A 17380-nucleotide genomic window follows, 5' to 3' on the forward strand; every position below is an offset into this window, starting at 1 on the left:
ATAAAAAATTTTTTATCTGATATTATTTGTTTCGTTTTTAATTGATTTTATTTTCATATTGATATTTGAATTGTTACCACCATTACTATTAACATAAAATAAATAATAATTATCATTAGTTAAAATAATTCTGTAAAATTTTTAAATTCAGAATGAAAATTTTGAATAACATATATATAATTTGTTATATCCATATTAAAGTACAATAAATTTAATGTAAACAAAATTTTACCATTAAACATGGGAATTCTCATACATTTTTATGAGAAATTGTAATAAACAGATGAAAATTACACTGTTTATCATATCTTTATATTGAACTGAATTTGATTTTAAATAAATCATACAATTATTATTATTATTATAATTATTGTAATTATCGCTATTGTTATCCTGTTTTATTATTACAATATTAGTGCTTTAAACCAAAACTATATTCGCTTATATATAAAATAAATCTAAATATACGTTTGACGCATGGAAATGTTTATCAAGGCTAATCGGATTTAATATAATTTGATTTAACTTAGTTTATGTAACAAATTTAAAATATACTAACATATTTGATGTCATTGATATTGATGATTTACAATTGGAAGTGTTATTTTATGCAAAAGTTATGTAAAAGCTTGTAATTATATAATAAGTTGATAGAGTTAAACTCTATGAGACATATTAAAACTCACATACATAACTATTGTACGAAGATTTACAATGAAAAAGTGGTCTATGACCAGAAGGCCACTGCATTCACGCGAAAATATTTGTATACAACGGAACTTATATTTGACAATAGCTCTTTAGAACACAGATATAAGGTGAATATGCCAGTAGGTGACCTGTTTGTTTAAATAACATATTCCTAATAGACAAAAATAGAACGAACAGCATTGTTTCCATAATATCAAAGGAACTTGGCGACAATAAAATGTCATGCACAGAGCTATGCACAAATACGGATATTTTCATCTTCAATGAATAGCTATTAGACCTGATTCCAAAAGTTTTTGCAACTTTGCTGCTACATCTTTATTTTTTAGATGGCTATAAGAAAAATAATAATATTAATAAAAAATAAACAATTTTATTTTAATCCAATAGATCTAATATATTAACTATACTTACTCTTGTAAAGCTCTAGGATCACTTTGCATTTGTTCTAAAATAAGTCTCATAGCAGGATCTCGTAATATACTTTGAACTTCTGGATCTGCCATTGCTCTCTTTCTTACTTCCTCAGGATTAGAACTAACAGAAACAGCACATGAACGATATCCTTCTAATGCTTCGCTATTTGAAGGATCTAATTCCAATGCTTTTTGATAAGCAGTGAGAGCTTTTCCCTGTTGTTGCATTCCTTGTAATATTTTACCTTTTCTTATCCAACCTTTAATAAACTTTGGATCAATTTCTACACATTTCTCACAATCCTTTAATCCGAGATCAAATGCTGCCAATTTAGTATAACAAGCAGCTCTATTACTATAATATTTTGGATCATCAGGATTTCTTTTAATAGCTTCTGAATAATGTTTTATTGCTGCTGGATAATCTCCTTCTTTATATTTTTCATTTCCAAGTTCCTTTTCTTCTTCTGCTTTTACTGGATCAATATATGCTTTCCTTTCTTCTTCTTTGATGATTTTATCAATATCTGAAAGAAGAGTTTTAATTTCTGGTGTTCTGTGTTCTGACATAGATTTTTCGTAATACACCTTTGCTTGTTTCCAGTTTTCCATTTTTTTATATGCATGTCCAATTCTAGTAAATGCCTTAGCTATTAATTTAAAATCTGCTCTATTTTCTCTTCCAACTTCAATAGCTTTTTCACACTGAGAAATACACTTATCATATTCTTTCTGTTCAAAATATACTGCTGCTATGTTTAATAAGTAAATGATTTCTGTAGGATCTAATTCAACTGCCTTATTATAATGTTCAAGAGCTATTTCAAATTTTTTCTGTTTATAAGCATCATTACCCAACTGTTTCTCACGTTGTGCTTGCTTTTGAGGTGTACTATAATCTTCTTCTTCTTTTTTCTGAGGTTTAGATGGTTCCTGTTTAGGTTTTGGAGATTCTGATTCAGAATCCTTATGCATTGGCATTTCTACATCAGTATCCATGTCCAATAATACACTAAGAGTAGTAAGTATTCGTTTGTCCGATAACATTTGAGCTGTAGCATCTGGATTATTTCTAAGAGTGTCCAAAAGTTTTAAATATCCTGGATCTTGCAAAAAACTTTTAGTTCTAGGATCATTTGCAAGTTTTACAAAAAGATCTGGTCTATTGAAAGGATTGGCAGCCATTAAAAGCTGAGCTTTAACTTCAGCTAAACCACTTTGAAGTTGGACATTGCCAGAATCATATTGTAGACCAGTTTCATATGCTTTAATAGATTCATTTAATTTACCTAGATAGGCTAGTGCACTACCCATACGTGAATATCCTTTTCCCCAATCAGGTTTTAAATTCACAGTTTTTTCAGCATCCTCTAATGCTTGTTTATATTTTCCTGCTTTAGCAAAAGCTGCAGATCTATTACTATATAAAACATGATTATTTTCATCTAAGCCAATTGCTTCTGTATAATGTTTAATAGCTTCTTCATATCTTCCTTCTTCTAAAGCAGAATTACCTTTTTGTTTCAGTAAATATACCTGCACATATTTAATAATTTGGTATTATTAAATATACAATTAGAACCCAAAAAGACAAATACTAACAAAAAATAAAAATATAAATAATATTCTTTTTAAAAAAAATTTAAAATGAAAAAATCATCTAATTAATTACAACATCTCGAATTTTCCGTTGTATAAATCTAAATAATTATAATTTCGAAACAAAAAATGAAATAAAAAAACAAGAATTAATGTTCTTAGAAGCAACCTAATAGAATGTGCGAGAAAAATATTGCAGGAAGCAATAAGACAAGCAAGACAATTTTTAAAGCAAAGCGTGTTCAATGGATGATATCGTGAATAAACACAGTGCTTTTAACCTTACGAAATATATAATGGCAATCGACATGATAAGAATGTTTACCTGGTCCATTACGATTGACTTCAGAACAATGATACTTTCGTTCTATTTTTCGCAACTCGTTCTTTTATGCTTGCAAAGATACGTGATGACTCGTGAATGCACACTCTTGAGCCGGCGCAGATTTTCAGAAAGCTCCAGAAATGGACAACTAGCGCCACTTCTTGATTACAGTGAAACTAGTTATACGTAATGTCTTCCCGTGATTATGTTCTACAATTTTCTAGTACCTTCGAAAATGTATATACTTTTTTTATGTATAACATGAATTCAAACTTAACTTCATTTTTAGTTCAAGCGATACTATATTCTTTTAGCATATTTTGCTTTACAATATATATATATCAGAGTTGAACTACAGAATAGACCTAACATTTAATAGGACAAATAGTGAGAAAAGGACAAAAATAGAATAAAAATTTGGGAATCAACGCCATCTCTAGTATGTCATAAACGAAACAAACATAAACAAAGAGAGGAAATAATAAAAGAAGGATAGAAATAGAATAAGAAATAACCATTAATGCCATCTGTTAAGTGTTAGAGATATTTCTTTAAAGATAAAGTAGAATAAAAATCGAAAATCAGTATTATGATTTGAATACCAAAAATATTCAAAAATTATGAAAAGAAAACGCTAATCCTCAATTTTATTTTATCCTACTCTAAAAATACTCAAAAAATATCATTGATACTGAAGAGATGATGTTCATAATCAATTTTTATCTTATTTCTATCCTTTTTTTACTATTTGATCACTTTATTTATATCTTTCATTTGTGAAATTTGCACTAATTCTTCAATTTTTATTATATCTTTGTCTTTATTTCGCAATTTGTTCTTATTATACTTGTTTCATTTGCAATATTCTAAAAATAGCATATTTCCGAATTTTTATTCTATTTTTTTTTTTCCTACTATTTCTTTCATTAAATATTAAATTTATTTTGTATCTTATGTACATATATATACATATATGCTTGTTGCTATGTTTATTGTATGTATTATTATTTTGTTAATTTCTGCTAATATTATGATTTATATTTTTCATATATATGATTTTTCCATGTACAATTTATAATTAATATTTTTTTATTAAAATTTATAATTATTTTTTTATTTTTAAATATTTTAATTATGTTTATATCTCTTTGCTAATTTTTGTTTAATTAAAATATATATATATAGTCTTTAAATTATATAATTTAGATTTTCCTTAATAGATTTTACTTTTATTTTAATATTTTGATTGATTTATTATTATAATTTTGAAACATGAAGTTATAATATATATTAAAATAATAAAATGTAGAAATTAATAAATTGTTTAATTTAAATGTGAAAGAATGTTTAAAAAAAGATGAAAAAAATAATAATTTGAACTCAAATAAATATATATGAACAATTTTGACTATTAAAAAAATCAGTTACTTTGTATTTTCATATGCAAGGTTGCTTGATTTGGCATGTCATAAAAGTCTGGTATTTCTATTAACAGAATGAAATAACTGGGGAATCCCAACTATTCATTTCATTCACAACCGCGATAACTGCGATATTATATTCAAAATTATTTTTTGTATATATTAAAAGTATTTTTATATTGTATTAAAAAAATAAGAAATATATCTTAAATTATTGCATTTTTTTATATTAAGATATATTTATATATATAATTTTATATAAATTTATACATAATTAAAAGATTATTTACTTATATTTAAAAGATTGTTAAAATAATTAATAAAATTCTTTTTTTTTCATATTCCAAAATCTATGTATTTCGCAAATTAAATTTGTTCAAAAACAAATGAATTTATAAACTTTTTAAAATGCTTAAATTATTATAACTTTATGAATTCAAAATAATTAAGAATTAGTTCTTATTTCATATTTTTTCAATTCCTACAAATTTTATATCAATTCTTACAAGATTAATGCTATAATATTTCATTTTCTATTATATTTTCATGAGATTAAATTAAATCGAATGGAAAGTATTTATTGATATTTCTTACTTGTTCATCATTTCAAATTTTAATAAAAAATTCTAAAATTGATGATGAACTTTCTTCAAAACTTTTTATTACTAAAAATATAATTATCAAGTATAACAAGAATAATATCGTCGTTTTATTTCGATGCTATAAAAATAATTAAAAACAATATGTTTAAAATATACTAAGATAATAAAACTTGACTATATACAATAGAGAAAACATCAATGAAAAATAGTAAATGTTTAGTATAGTATCGAAATATTTTGCCCTAGTAATATGCAAATAAATTATGTTCTTTGAAAAATAATCCTATTCATAAGTGTCATTTTGGTTTCTTAATTTACTTAATATAAATATATGTATGTACATATTAAAAAGAATTATGAAATTATGAATGTTTTATTATGTATTATTATACTATCTTTTGTATTTTCTTTTATTAGATTTCTTTCATTTTCATCAAAACACATCCAAACATACACATCTTTAATACGTTTTCACATCATTCAATCAAAAATATGTAATATTTTCATTTATATTTACAGAGCGAGATCCTAAAATATGAATTATTTGCATCTCATATATTTTACAACGATCGATATTCGTTTTTCTTTGTTAATGAATTTTTTTTAATTACTCCTCATAGAGGCACAATTAAGAATATTCAAGACTTTTGTTTCTCTCTATAGTGATCTAACTTCGTTTTATAGTGTATTATTTCATTCTCTTTTTACAATACATTTCACACTAATTTCATTTTAAGTAAATAAAATATATTTAATTTATTAATTAATATTTGAACTCAATAAAGTTCGAATTATCCTATGTTACATATCATGATATGTTACAAACCATTTCAAATCTAACGATACATATACATAAATATATATATATATATATATATATATATATATATATCGTTCATAGCAATTTTTTGATTTTAATCAATTATATATATATATATATATATATATATATATATATATATATATATATATATATATTATATAAATATATAATATATAATTATATATATTATATATATATATTAAATTTCGATTGCATAACAAACAGAATTGAAATGTTTGTCAAAGATTTGATGAGTGTTTCTATCCTTTCACAACAATTATGCCTGAGATATATAAATTATTGCAGGACTTTCATCTTCATCACTGCTATTCGAATCTGATTCAGGAAGTGGTTCTGGTATTGCTCCTAATCTTACTAATTCTCTTGCAAGTTGTCTATCAACATGTAAAGCTAATTGGTACGCAGTCTCTCCACGATAAGTTTTTGTATCTAAAGAAAATCTACATTCTTGAAGGAGGAACGCAATCACCGATCGGCATCTATATTGCATAGCAAGGTGAAGAGCCGTTCGTCCTGCTAATCCTTCTCTAGTATTGAGATCTGCTCCGCGATGTACTAGAAGTCGTACGAGTTCTACTTGATCTGATGAAGCCGCAATGTGTAAACATGTTTGTCCTGAAACATAGAAAATATTATATATAAATATATTAAATACGTAAAAAGGGTTTGAAAAAAATATTTTGATAATAACAAATACTATTCTATTTTTTTTAATTTCAATGAGGATAAACATAATGACAAATCACATACTTTTAGAAGATAATTTTAAAAAGATGCAGTCGATGGTTTAATTAGAAATTTATTAGCTCAAATAATGAAATTTCATTAAAAAAAAATTTATATTGATCAAAAGAAATGCTATAAATACATAATATTTAATTATGTAATTATTAATTTTATTATAATTGAAAACGTTTTGCAACAAAAGATTTCATATATCTATCATCATCACGCAAATATTTATTTTTATTCTTATTAAATACTAAATATACAGATATATATTATATCAGATAAGAAAAGAAAAAATAAATAATATGACATCTAAATATTTTTTATTATTCGAAAAATATTGTATTGAATATAATTGATTTTCTTTTTTTGAAATTAAATGATATTGTTCTATTCTAAGATTATATATGTATATTTCAAAATCGTATATGTAATTTCTTTTTAATCTAAACTTATAAGTTCAAGCATATAATTTTCATTATCAAAATTTAAATCATATTTTAAGATATGATACAATTTACGAAAACCAGTAAATTTATCAAAATTATTCTGAAATAAAAGCTTTATTTCGTAATTCAAAATTAACCGTTACGCCATTTCATAAATAACTATAAAACATATAAGTCAGAATGGAGTATAAGGATGACGTTATGTGGAAATTCCAGAATTTCGTAAATGACTTAATGTTCAGTAATGTTCATTCAATAATTATTATAATTATTTATAAGTTTTACTTAACATATGAAATCAAAAAATATAAAGAAACTGATCATTTATATTATATTTGAAACTGCAAAAAATATAATAAGTGAGAAGAACAATAGAAAAAGTATTTAACTTAACTTTCCTTTAATATATACAAATTATCATTTGAATAGTGATCGAAAAAAAAATTACTTTTAAATTATAAATCATGTGAAGATTACTTGGAAATTCAGATGTTCTCAAAAGATATTATTATTATTATTATTATTATTTTAAAGTAAATGAGTAAAACAAAATGAATCGTCGAATGCATTGTACTTTGACTTCACGGAATTTCCGAACAAAACAATTGAAATAACGGATGATTCTCGATTCTCGATGAAATCATGGGAAACCCGCGCATAATCACGGTTACAGGATTGTTTTTCATGCTACGCGTGCGCGAGAGCTATGCCAATGACTGTTATTTTATGTGGTAAAAGTTATTAGGATTTTCCGATATACTTTGTTATTTTTTCTGTAAGCAATATTACATGCATATTATTATTTCCTTTCTTTTTCAAAAAATATAATGTTACATATAATGTATGCTCCTTTTTTATTATTTTTTAATAAGGATATTATTTTAATAAGAATTATATTATTTAAAGTATTTTTTGTAATTATAAATCAATCAATTACCATTATAATTTCGTTGTTCCAGATCTTGTGATAGAATTTGTATTTTTTCTCCAGCATGAAAGTAATTCTTTTCCATGGAATTTATTGGATCAATGAGAGCTTTTACCGAGGTAAGATCACCGGTCGTACATGCTAGATGAAGCGGCGTGTTTCCACGAAAACTTCTCAGCGATGGATTTGCACCTGCCAGAATTAATCGCCTGACGATCTTTGGTTGTTGTGTCAATACAGCCAAATGTAAAGGTGTCTGACCATCATCATTTTGGATATTTAAAAGGCATGAATGTGGTGCCATTTTTATCAAGTTGAATGTAGCTTCCATATAACCTTGTATTATGGCCATATGAAGTAACCTGAGATGATAAAAAAAGAAACAAATTATCAATTAATAAATAACATTATTATAAAGACAAAAAAACAAATATTACAATTTTCTACCAGTGCTAGTAGCTATAATATTGATCAAAATGATATTGATCATTCTTTGAAATAACAAATGTCTTCAATTATTTCATTCATTATGATTTTTTTTTAATTTTATAATTATAATTTATTATTTTTATATAATTATCAATACTATTAAATACATGAGCAAATAAAAATTTTTATTCGTAACGATGTAAAATCATACTATTTATTGTTTGTTATATTATAAAAAAATTTGGTTTCCTGAAAATGCTTTCTAAAAAATGTATTAGTTTCATAGTTTGATTTTATAGTATAGTAAATTAATATAGTTAAAAACATTTCACAATTATAGTACTTCAATCATTTAATGTTATTTTTAATATAAAATGATTGATCAATTTATGCATATATAATCATATGACATTTTCATAACATATATAATGACATCATAATCATACTTTAAAAAATTCGTAATTGTACTTGATAATATTTATTATGCAATATTATTTACTTAAAATGATGATATAATCATTTATGATATATATATAATTATCAATCAAAATTTTAATTATTTATTCAGTTTTTTGATTTTTACGATGTTTTTATGAAAATTTATATATGAATTTAGAAAATAAGAATTGTTATATTTTAATCAATAAAATATAAAGATCTGCTCTTTTACAAAAATTACATAAATTACCAAGTTATTTCATAATACGACATTTAATATTTATTGTCTTTCAAAAATATTATCATTATTATTATTATAATATTATATTATTAATATTAATATTAATATTATATTATATTAATTAATATATATTCGTAATATTAAACTCGCATTTAAGACATTTTAGGATATTTAACTATAAGCTAAATTATCATAAAAATAAAATTTATAAAATTATAAAATTTAATCATAATCTAAATCAGTCTTACATTTAATCATAAGAATAAATAAAATATATATATAGTCAAATTTTGATCTGATTCGCCTAAATGATTCACCCACGTGCATTTGTTTACATCCATTGACTTAATTAATTGAACGGACTATAGATAAAGTCAATATGGCGTCAAAGTTGAATCAAAACTCGATTATGCAAAAAACACTTTTAGATATATATTTTTGTACAATTGAATTTTTTATGCTAATATTTATAGATATTATATATTAAAAGACACAAAAAAGTTAAAAAATAATATCATAAAATAAAATTTAACCAAACATCAAATTATTTATTATTTTTTTTGCTATTAATGACTGTTTAGTCATATCATAGTTTTATATATATATATATATATATATAGAAATTTTAGAAAAATGACGTCTTCTTCATTATATAGTAAAGTATAAAATGACTCATATAAAATTCGAATAATTGTATTATTTTGAAAGAAAAAGAGTATATGTAAATTACTTACGTGTCCCCATCATCATTCTGTGTATAGTAGAATTGCCAAGATTTATTACTGAGCGATTTCTCAGAAGATTGATGCGATTCGTGTCGCAATGTTGAAACATCGTTCTGCACAACTTTGTCGGTTTTTACTGGAGTCAATTCGACAGTAGGTTCAACTTGAACTTTATTGCTCGCTAAAGGATTTAATGTAACTTTTTTTAATGTAAATTGACTCAAGTTTTCGCTTGAGTCAAGATCCACACCACTATCTATTCTCATTGGTTCCGGAACAACAGATGCGGTTGCAATATTCAATTCGTGGTCGTGTAGCTCTGAACTGATTTGGAGATTTCCACTGGATAAAAATCCGGAATCAGTGTAGCCCGAATTATGTTGCTTTTCGCACTTCTGTTGCTCATTCTCTGGAACATTGCTTTCCATTGGTGTCGTTCTTGAATTCCACATTTTTAATATCGATATTCGATCACACGTCAAAATAAAACTATTATACGATTCTACATATACAGATAAAGTAATGCACTATGCATACACCATGTTTCTCTTAATATAATATTTTCTTAATATAATTTTTTAAGCGAATAATTAATCAACTTTTTGATTTTGTTCGATTCTTCTTCCACTGAACAAGAACTATTTATTGTTGTTTTGTTTTTCGTTAATTTACAAACGACGTCACTATTTCATTTATTGGATCAATCATACGATTGTTGTCTTAACAGCTGGCTTTTTTACCTGTGTTCGTTTCTTATTATTGTCACTTTCTCGTTTTGACTGTATTCACAAATATTAGCAAATAATATATCACAATAACTTCATGTTATGAAAAAATGAGTTTCATGAGGTATGAAAACTCATTTGACAAAAAAGGTTATGTAAATAAGAGTTTATGTTATCGATGAAAAAAGCAGAGGAAAAACTAAAACTATATATATTTTCAATAATTCTATTAAAACACCACTACACATGCTATCTAAAAACGAACTAACTGTATAATGTTAAGTGACGCGCTGATTAACTTCCACGATGGCCATAGTGTACAGTGGAACCTCTAGCGGATAAATGGCTTATTAGCTTTCAAAGGGGAAAGGTAGGGGTGGAAAAACCCATCATTCTCTAACAGGGACAGCTGCACGTATACATTGCGTACTTATTTTAACTTGGCATTCTTTAAATAATGAATTAGAATAAAAAAAATTGAATTCAGAATTCTAAACTAATAAATACTATAATAACCTTAATTTATTGATTTATATCTATCATTTTATTTATTTGATTCAAATAATTATTGCATATTCGATAAATTATTTTATTTTTTAAAGAACCTGAAGAAGAATGAAACCAAACAAAAAGTAGATATAATGTTAAAATTTTTTACAATATTCAATCAAGTGTAAGAAATTTTTTAACTTTGTGCATTTTCTATAAAATCATTTTCTTTTTATAATCGATCTTATTTTTATTTTTTTCTATTTCTTTTTTTATGTTTTTTGTTTTTAGTTGACCATAAAAAAATTTTTAACGCTAATTGAATACAAACGCTAATGAATTTTTATTTAAATATATAGATTATTATGAATTTCAATTAAATTTTACTAAATATTTAAGGCTCGATGAGAAAGTGTTTCTTTGTCACAATCATTTCAAACACATTTCTACCTTTCTATAGAGAAATGAAGTTTTCACTGTTCTACTTTCTTTTCGAATAATTTATATGAGAATTCATTGGGAATTCCGTTGATATTTCCGATTTGGAAACTTTACTGATATTTACGGATAATCTCAATAGTTAATACGTTACGATATAGAGATTAGATAAGTTAATACAGCGATCTGAATCAGAAATTTTGAAAACAAACCTTGGTCCTATTCATGGTCATTAAATATAGTTTTTTTCCCAAAATAATGGTATTCAATCTTAAAACAAAAGAAATCTATATCTGTATTATTATTATATGACAGTCTGCATAGCTATAATTCCAGGTTATAATCGATGTATATATTATGTATTATAGTTTGAATGATTACACAATAAGAAAATGATTACTAATTGAAACATATTAGATAAATTATAGTGAAAGAAGATTAAAAACACACCTATAAACAATAGCTTTAACCTTTAATCTGATGATAAATAAATTATATAATTATTCGTCAGTAATGATTCGAACATTACGTAAATATTTAATTTATATGTAATTTGTATAAAACAATTATTGAAATTTTTTTATATTATGTATATTCAATTTATTGATGAATTAGCATGTAAAAAATTTATCAATAACTTCACGATTTTAATCAAATTTTTTTCACAAGAGTAAATCAAAATTTAGTCCATAATCCAAGTTATCTGGGGAAAACCTAAATTTTGATAAACTTAAAACATGTATTGTATCTTTAGCTTATAAGATAATATCTTTTCTTTATTTTTTATCAGCAAACTATAAATTATCACTAATTTAAATCAAATAGCTCATCGAATCATTGCTTATCGAATATAATATCTGCATTAAAATTTTTTAATGATTCACTTTCCGATATCAATTTTACTTTCAACTATAAGATCAAAAACAAGTGAAAATGTTTGAGAAATGTTTGAATTTTTTTCACGAATATTTGTATTTAATGATTAAAAATTATTTATTTTTTTAATGATTAAAAATTATTTATTTATTTATATTCCACAAAGTTAAATATATAATGATATTTTAATTATTCAACATCTGGAAAAATACAATGATTCAGAAGCGAAATAGCTAAAGAATTGGATAATTTTTCAATATATTTGAAATAATTTTATTTTTCCAATAATTTTCTATGTTTGTAAATTCATTTAAATATATATTTTATAAATATTTTTTTATAAATTAAAAAACTACAATAGATATTTATTTTTTAAGAAATTTTTTTTTCTATAACCTGCTCAAAATTTTAAATTCATAAAAATTATGATAAGATTTGAAAAAACATAAAAAAACATAAATTTATAAAAAAAAATTTTTTTATTTTTTAAGTGTTTACTTACCTATTAAAAATTTTTTCGCAAATACGATGAATAGATTTGATCCATAGTGAATTGTTTGTAACGTTTGTAACGTTTTCTGCATTTAAAAGAAAAACTAGAATTATATTGTACATTTTATGTATATATATATAATATATTAAAACTTATATTTGATATATTATATTAAATATAAGTTTTAATACAAAAATAGATGAATAATTTACTCAAGTAAGATGCAATGTAACGTATTGCAACGTCTAACTATTTGAACGAACTGCGCGCTACGATATAGAATTCAAGTTTAAACGGGAAATTCCTAATGAAAATAGATAGTAATAGTAATATGCGGGCTTATAAATTTTTTAAGAACAATTCTTAATAATAATTTTTTTTATATGAAAATTTCGTTTATATAAAGAATTCAAATGTTTTATATATTTCATAAATAAATTATATAAATAAATATATATAGTATAGGAACAAGGTATTTAATTATTTTATAATTTTTATTTTAATATTTCATAAAAATAACAATATCATATATTATTATGTTCAAGTATGCCCTGTCGTATTAATGGTTCACATATAGATCTTGGTAATAAATGATATGTATTTTTTTTTAACAAAATTACTTGTCCATCTTCCAATTCCAATCTTCCAAAATCCATTATACATTTTACCTAAAATATTATATTTTATTTATATTAAATCATTTTTATAATAAAGTTTGTATTTTCACTTTATTTACCTCTACATAAGGAGTTTTTGGAGGTAAGATATTTGTTGTTAAATTAAATCCATAATCTTCTCCCAAAGATTTCATATATGTAGCTAAAGACTTATTATATGATTGAAACCACTGAATTTCAGCATTTAATAGATTGGAATTTATTTCTGGTGGTAAAATACTTCCTAATTCCCAGCGTAACTCTCTTAATTTTCTCATTCTATTATATATGTATGCTAAGATACATCTTTTATTTCTTGTTAATGCTATATGTCTTAACTGTACTGATGGTAATAATGCCATATTATCATCATTCCTAATAGCATTGCTGAAAAAAATATATTTGATCAATAATTTCTTTTTGAATTTTACAAATAATTCTTATATTATTATATTTTATATACAAACCTATCTGCCATATTTGCATTGTATAATGATTGCATCTCTTCTAAAACTTCTTTAACTAATGCCTCCTATAAAAAAAATATTTTTTTTCTAAAATATTCCATAATTACTTTTAATTCAATATATTACTTACATTAAATTGTGATATATCAGTGCATGAATCTAATTCTAATATAAGTTGAAAAGCTTTTCTTCCGTACATATTTTATTAATAATATAAATTAAAAAATATATATAATATTATTGATTTTAGTAACAAATATGAAATTTTTAAATTATCAATTTCTAATACTAATGATTTTAACAATAATAAATTTTAAAATTATTAATTGTTACACAAGGCAAACAATTCATATTCAGTGACATCTATAAAATCTTCGCTTTTAGCGACATCTCACATCAAATCAAGAATTTTCAGAAACAATTTAGGTTATTGTTATATTATAAGCAATATATTTAATTTGAATCTAAAGAGAAATTGTTTATTAATATGTTAAAACTTAGAAAAATTATTACAAAATTACAAACATGTTCATATCAAGGATTAACATATTGTACAAAGACTATTATGGAAAAAATCAATCCAATTATTTCTAAGAAAAATTATTCAGATGAAAATTATTTTTATCAAAAACCACGAGAAGTGTGGTTAGAAAATTTAGATACTATTCAAAGAAAAAAGTTGGGACTTATGATCTTACACCCTGATGTTTATGGTGCAGCTCCTAGGATAGATATAATACATCAAAATGTGCAATGGCAAAAAATGTATCGTTTCGTGGTAATTATTTTTATTAATCGCTTCTATTGAAAATTAAAATTATAATTAAATATATTAATTTTTCATTTTAGTCTTATGCACATACAAAAGTGCGTTCAGAAGTAAGAGGTGGTGGCAAAAAACCTTGGCGACAAAAAGGATTAGGCCGTGCACGTCATGGAAGTATACGTTCTCCATTATGGAGAGGTGGTGGTATTATACATGGACCTAGATCTCCTACAACTCACTTCTATATGTTGCCCTTTTATAGTCGTGTTAATGGACTTACATCTACATTATCTATTAAATTAGCTCAAGATGATTTATATATTATTAAAGATTTAGAAATACCATCAAATGAACCATCATATATTGAAAAATTAATAGAAGAAAGACATTGGGGTCCTTCTGTACTGTTTGTTGATACTGATGATATCATGCCAATAAACATTACAGAAGCTACAGACACAATAAAACATATAAATTTAATGCCTGTATATGGTAAGTTATATATTTATAAATTTTAATATACTTAATTTTCATTTTAGATTCATTATTTCTTTATTTATTTTCCAGGATTAAATGTCTATAGTATGTTAAAACATGATACTTTAGTTCTCACTGAAAGAGCTGCACGTTTAATTGAAGATAAAATATTATATCATTTGCACAGACCAGATTCTCGTAAAATAATGGCAAAATTTAAACTTAATCAATAATAAAAATTGAAAAATACAGAAGAAATATATTTATTATTTATAAAAATTTATCTATTTTGTATAACAATATATGATATCTTATAACAATCTTAATTATATCAAAATTATTTTCATTAATTTATTTGTCATGAGGTAAAATTCACATTCTAATTACAAATAAAAGTCATTTCCTCTTCAATGTTGGCATACTAGTTGATTTTCTAGGAAGAGGCTATATAAATATAATAATATAAATATTAATAACATTAAACATAAAGTGATAATTACAATGGTATAAAAATAAAAATTCTTACCATTGGATGAGGATCTGTACCTAACATTTTTTCACGAATTGCCCATCTTATATTTGCATGTTTTGCTTCTCCAGGAAATGACATTTGTTTCCATTCTTGTTGATATTTTTGATATAATATAACAGGATCAGTCTTTCCAACATATTTATTTTTTTGAGCTTCTGGTTGTAATCTCCATGGTCTAATAACTATATTAAATAAAATTTTATTATATTTTATACTATATTAATATAAAATTTTATTTATATATATAATGTGATACATCTTACATGATTTTGTTCCAGAATGAGTATTTTTTGTAGATGATGTACTTTTTGTTTGACTACTTGTAACATATTTATAATGTTGGTGCTCTAAAATATTTGGTGCACTCATAGGACGAAAAGATTGTTGAGATGGTAATTTTTTTTGATTTAATATTTTATCATGTTGCATATTTGTTTTATCATGGGTTTCTATATGAAAATCCTTTTTTAAAAATTCTTCACAATTACTTTTATTTTTTATACAAAATCTATCATCTTCATTATCTGATACAGAGTTAGATTTAATATTAGAATGATCTTGTGTTTTCATAGATTTTGATTGTATAATATCCATTTTGTGTCTTGTATTTGCATAGTTTTCTTTGAAATTTATAGAATTTCTATTTTCTTTGTCACACGACAATTTTGTCAACTTTACCTTTACAATGGTGTCATCAATATAAGAACTAGAAGAATTAGTTGATACAGTATTTTCAACTGAATGAAATTCTGTTTTTTGTTCTCTAAGAATTTCTTTAATCATATTTTTTTGCTTATTTATTATTTTTCTTTTAATTTCTTCTTTTTTTTGTTGTCTTTCACGATCTTTTATCTTTCTATATAATTTTAAATCTTAATACAAAAAAAAAAATATAAATCAAAACATATACTAGGTACAATATTTATAAAATATTTAAACATCAATTATCGATAAAAAAAAATATTAATGATTATTACCTTTCATAAATGCTTTAAGTTGTTGAGCAGTAATTCCAACAAATCCTAAGGAATTAAGAAGAACAAGTACTTCTCGTGGATCGTCATTCATTATTAATTATTTTTGAGTTTAAGAATAAACAATAAACAATAAACGTCAGTAGAAAATTGTTACTGATTGTTCTGTACACATTATTCAAATGACAAAAACGTTAAAGATGATAGTTCTTTTAGCCATAAATTAGCAATAATCATTTAGATGGTTATGCGAACTTTTCATTAAAAAAGAAATTGAATCAAAGTATTAAAAATTAATTTTATTATTTATATGTTTTAATTATATTAATAATAAATAAAAATATATATGTATAAATTTTAATACATTTATTATTTATTATATACAATATTTTATAAATTAAAAATATTAAGTAAGTGTGCTTTCTATAGAGCAAACATACTTGATGTTAGAAATTTTCAACTGAAACTTAACAGAAGTTTAACTGCCATCTCTTGGAAAGATTATCAATTAAGAAGGCCGTTTTAAAAAATTCAAAAAATAACTAAAAAGTATTATAATGGAATATGAAATAAAAAAAACTTAAATAAAAAATATGTTTACAAATAAGAATCTTTATAAATATTTTAAAT

At 23.5% G+C, this 17380-nt stretch overlaps 5 protein-coding genes across 6 annotated transcripts; 1 reads left to right on the forward strand and 4 right to left on the reverse strand.

Annotated features, from left to right (window-relative positions):
• Positions 1–290: 290 nt before the first annotated feature.
• On the reverse strand, positions 291–3489 carry Stip1 (Stress-induced phosphoprotein 1). The gene is made up of 3 exons (XM_012486833.3): positions 3052–3489; positions 1126–2663; positions 291–1044 (listed from the first exon to the last, which is right to left on the reverse strand). Exons 1-3 carry the CDS (start codon positions 3058–3060, stop codon positions 972–974), a joined length of 1620 nt encoding a protein of 539 aa, XP_012342287.3. The 5' UTR covers positions 3061–3489; the 3' UTR covers positions 291–971.
• Positions 3490–6127: 2638 nt separating this feature from the next.
• Positions 6128–13113, reverse strand: cact (NF-kappa-B inhibitor cactus). Of its 2 annotated transcripts, XM_086903893.1 has the most exons (5): positions 13091–13113; positions 12888–12963; positions 9867–10266; positions 8034–8386; positions 6128–6533 (listed from the first exon to the last, which is right to left on the reverse strand). In XM_086903893.1, the coding sequence occupies exons 3-5, from the start codon at positions 10121–10123 to the stop codon at positions 6175–6177; spliced, it is 969 nt and encodes a 322-aa protein (XP_086760019.1). In that variant the 5' UTR covers positions 10124–10266; positions 12888–12963; positions 13091–13113; the 3' UTR covers positions 6128–6174. The 2 variants fall into 2 exon arrangements, with proteins under 2 accessions (XP_086760019.1, XP_031772762.1); XM_031916902.2 differs by lacking the exon at positions 13091–13113 and having other exon boundaries at positions 12888–12984.
• Positions 13114–13353: 240 nt separating this feature from the next.
• On the reverse strand, positions 13354–14662 carry LOC100870683 (DNA replication complex GINS protein PSF1). Its single transcript, XM_003690016.4, has 4 exons — positions 14132–14662; positions 14002–14066; positions 13615–13921; positions 13354–13546 (listed from the first exon to the last, which is right to left on the reverse strand). Exons 1-4 carry the CDS (start codon positions 14198–14200, stop codon positions 13403–13405), a joined length of 585 nt encoding a protein of 194 aa, XP_003690064.1. The 5' UTR covers positions 14201–14662; the 3' UTR covers positions 13354–13402.
• Positions 14142–15655, forward strand: mRpL4 (mitochondrial ribosomal protein L4). Its single transcript, XM_003689976.4, has 3 exons — positions 14142–14779; positions 14851–15259; positions 15335–15655. The coding sequence occupies exons 1-3, from the start codon at positions 14489–14491 to the stop codon at positions 15475–15477; spliced, it is 843 nt and encodes a 280-aa protein (XP_003690024.1). The 5' UTR covers positions 14142–14488; the 3' UTR covers positions 15478–15655.
• LOC100870809 (uncharacterized) lies at positions 15492–17105 on the reverse strand. The gene is made up of 4 exons (XM_003690017.4): positions 16754–17105; positions 16040–16648; positions 15771–15958; positions 15492–15688 (listed from the first exon to the last, which is right to left on the reverse strand). The coding sequence occupies exons 1-4, from the start codon at positions 16842–16844 to the stop codon at positions 15641–15643; spliced, it is 936 nt and encodes a 311-aa protein (XP_003690065.3). The 5' UTR covers positions 16845–17105; the 3' UTR covers positions 15492–15640.
• Positions 17106–17380: the final 275 nt, after the last annotated feature.

The sequence above is a fragment of the Apis florea genome, unplaced genomic scaffold (genome assembly GCF_048593485.1).
Source record: "Apis florea isolate Af1SG1 unplaced genomic scaffold, ASM4859348v1 contig_2293_pilon, whole genome shotgun sequence".
In the NCBI taxonomy this organism is placed as follows: Eukaryota; Metazoa; Arthropoda; class Insecta; order Hymenoptera; family Apidae; genus Apis; species Apis florea.

What these genes read in the sequence shown, in the direction of transcription:
- Stip1 (XM_012486833.3), bottom strand. An exon ending in GATCCTAGAGCTTTACAAGA is followed by an intron (nt 1,045 to 1,125) that starts GTAAGTATAGTT and finishes TTTTTCTTATAG; the next exon opens with CCATCTAAAAAATAAAGATG.
- cact (XM_031916902.2), bottom strand. Translation starts at nt 12,969, where the DNA reads ATGCAGAAAACGTTACAAACGTTACAAACAATTCACTATGGATCAAAT. An exon ending in TGCGAAAAAATTTTTAATAG is followed by an intron (nt 10,267 to 12,887) that starts GTAAGTAAACAC and finishes GCAATGTTCCAG; the next exon opens with AGAATGAGCAACAGAAGTGC. An exon ending in GGAACAACGAAATTATAATG is followed by an intron (nt 6,534 to 8,033) that starts GTAATTGATTGA and finishes TCTATGTTTCAG; the next exon opens with GACAAACATGTTTACACATT.
- LOC100870683 (XM_003690016.4), bottom strand. Translation starts at nt 14,200, where the DNA reads ATGTACGGAAGAAAAGCTTTTCAACTTATATTAGAATTAGATTCATGC. An exon ending in CTGATATATCACAATTTAAT is followed by an intron (nt 14,067 to 14,131) that starts GTAAGTAATATA and finishes TTTTTTTTATAG; the next exon opens with GAGGCATTAGTTAAAGAAGT. An exon ending in CAAAAACTCCTTATGTAGAG is followed by an intron (nt 13,547 to 13,614) that starts GTAAATAAAGTG and finishes ATAATATTTTAG; the next exon opens with GTAAAATGTATAATGGATTT.
- mRpL4 (XM_003689976.4), top strand. Translation starts at nt 14,489, where the DNA reads ATGTTAAAACTTAGAAAAATTATTACAAAATTACAAACATGTTCATAT. An exon ending in AAAAAATGTATCGTTTCGTG is followed by an intron (nt 14,780 to 14,850) that starts GTAATTATTTTT and finishes TTTTCATTTTAG; the next exon opens with TCTTATGCACATACAAAAGT. An exon ending in AAATTTAATGCCTGTATATG is followed by an intron (nt 15,260 to 15,334) that starts GTAAGTTATATA and finishes TTTATTTTCCAG; the next exon opens with GATTAAATGTCTATAGTATG.
- LOC100870809 (XM_003690017.4), bottom strand. Translation starts at nt 16,844, where the DNA reads ATGAATGACGATCCACGAGAAGTACTTGTTCTTCTTAATTCCTTAGGA. An exon ending in ACTTAAAGCATTTATGAAAG is followed by an intron (nt 16,649 to 16,753) that starts GTAATAATCATT and finishes TTTTGTATTAAG; the next exon opens with ATTTAAAATTATATAGAAAG. An exon ending in TCATTCTGGAACAAAATCAT is followed by an intron (nt 15,959 to 16,039) that starts GTAAGATGTATC and finishes TATTTAATATAG; the next exon opens with TTATTAGACCATGGAGATTA.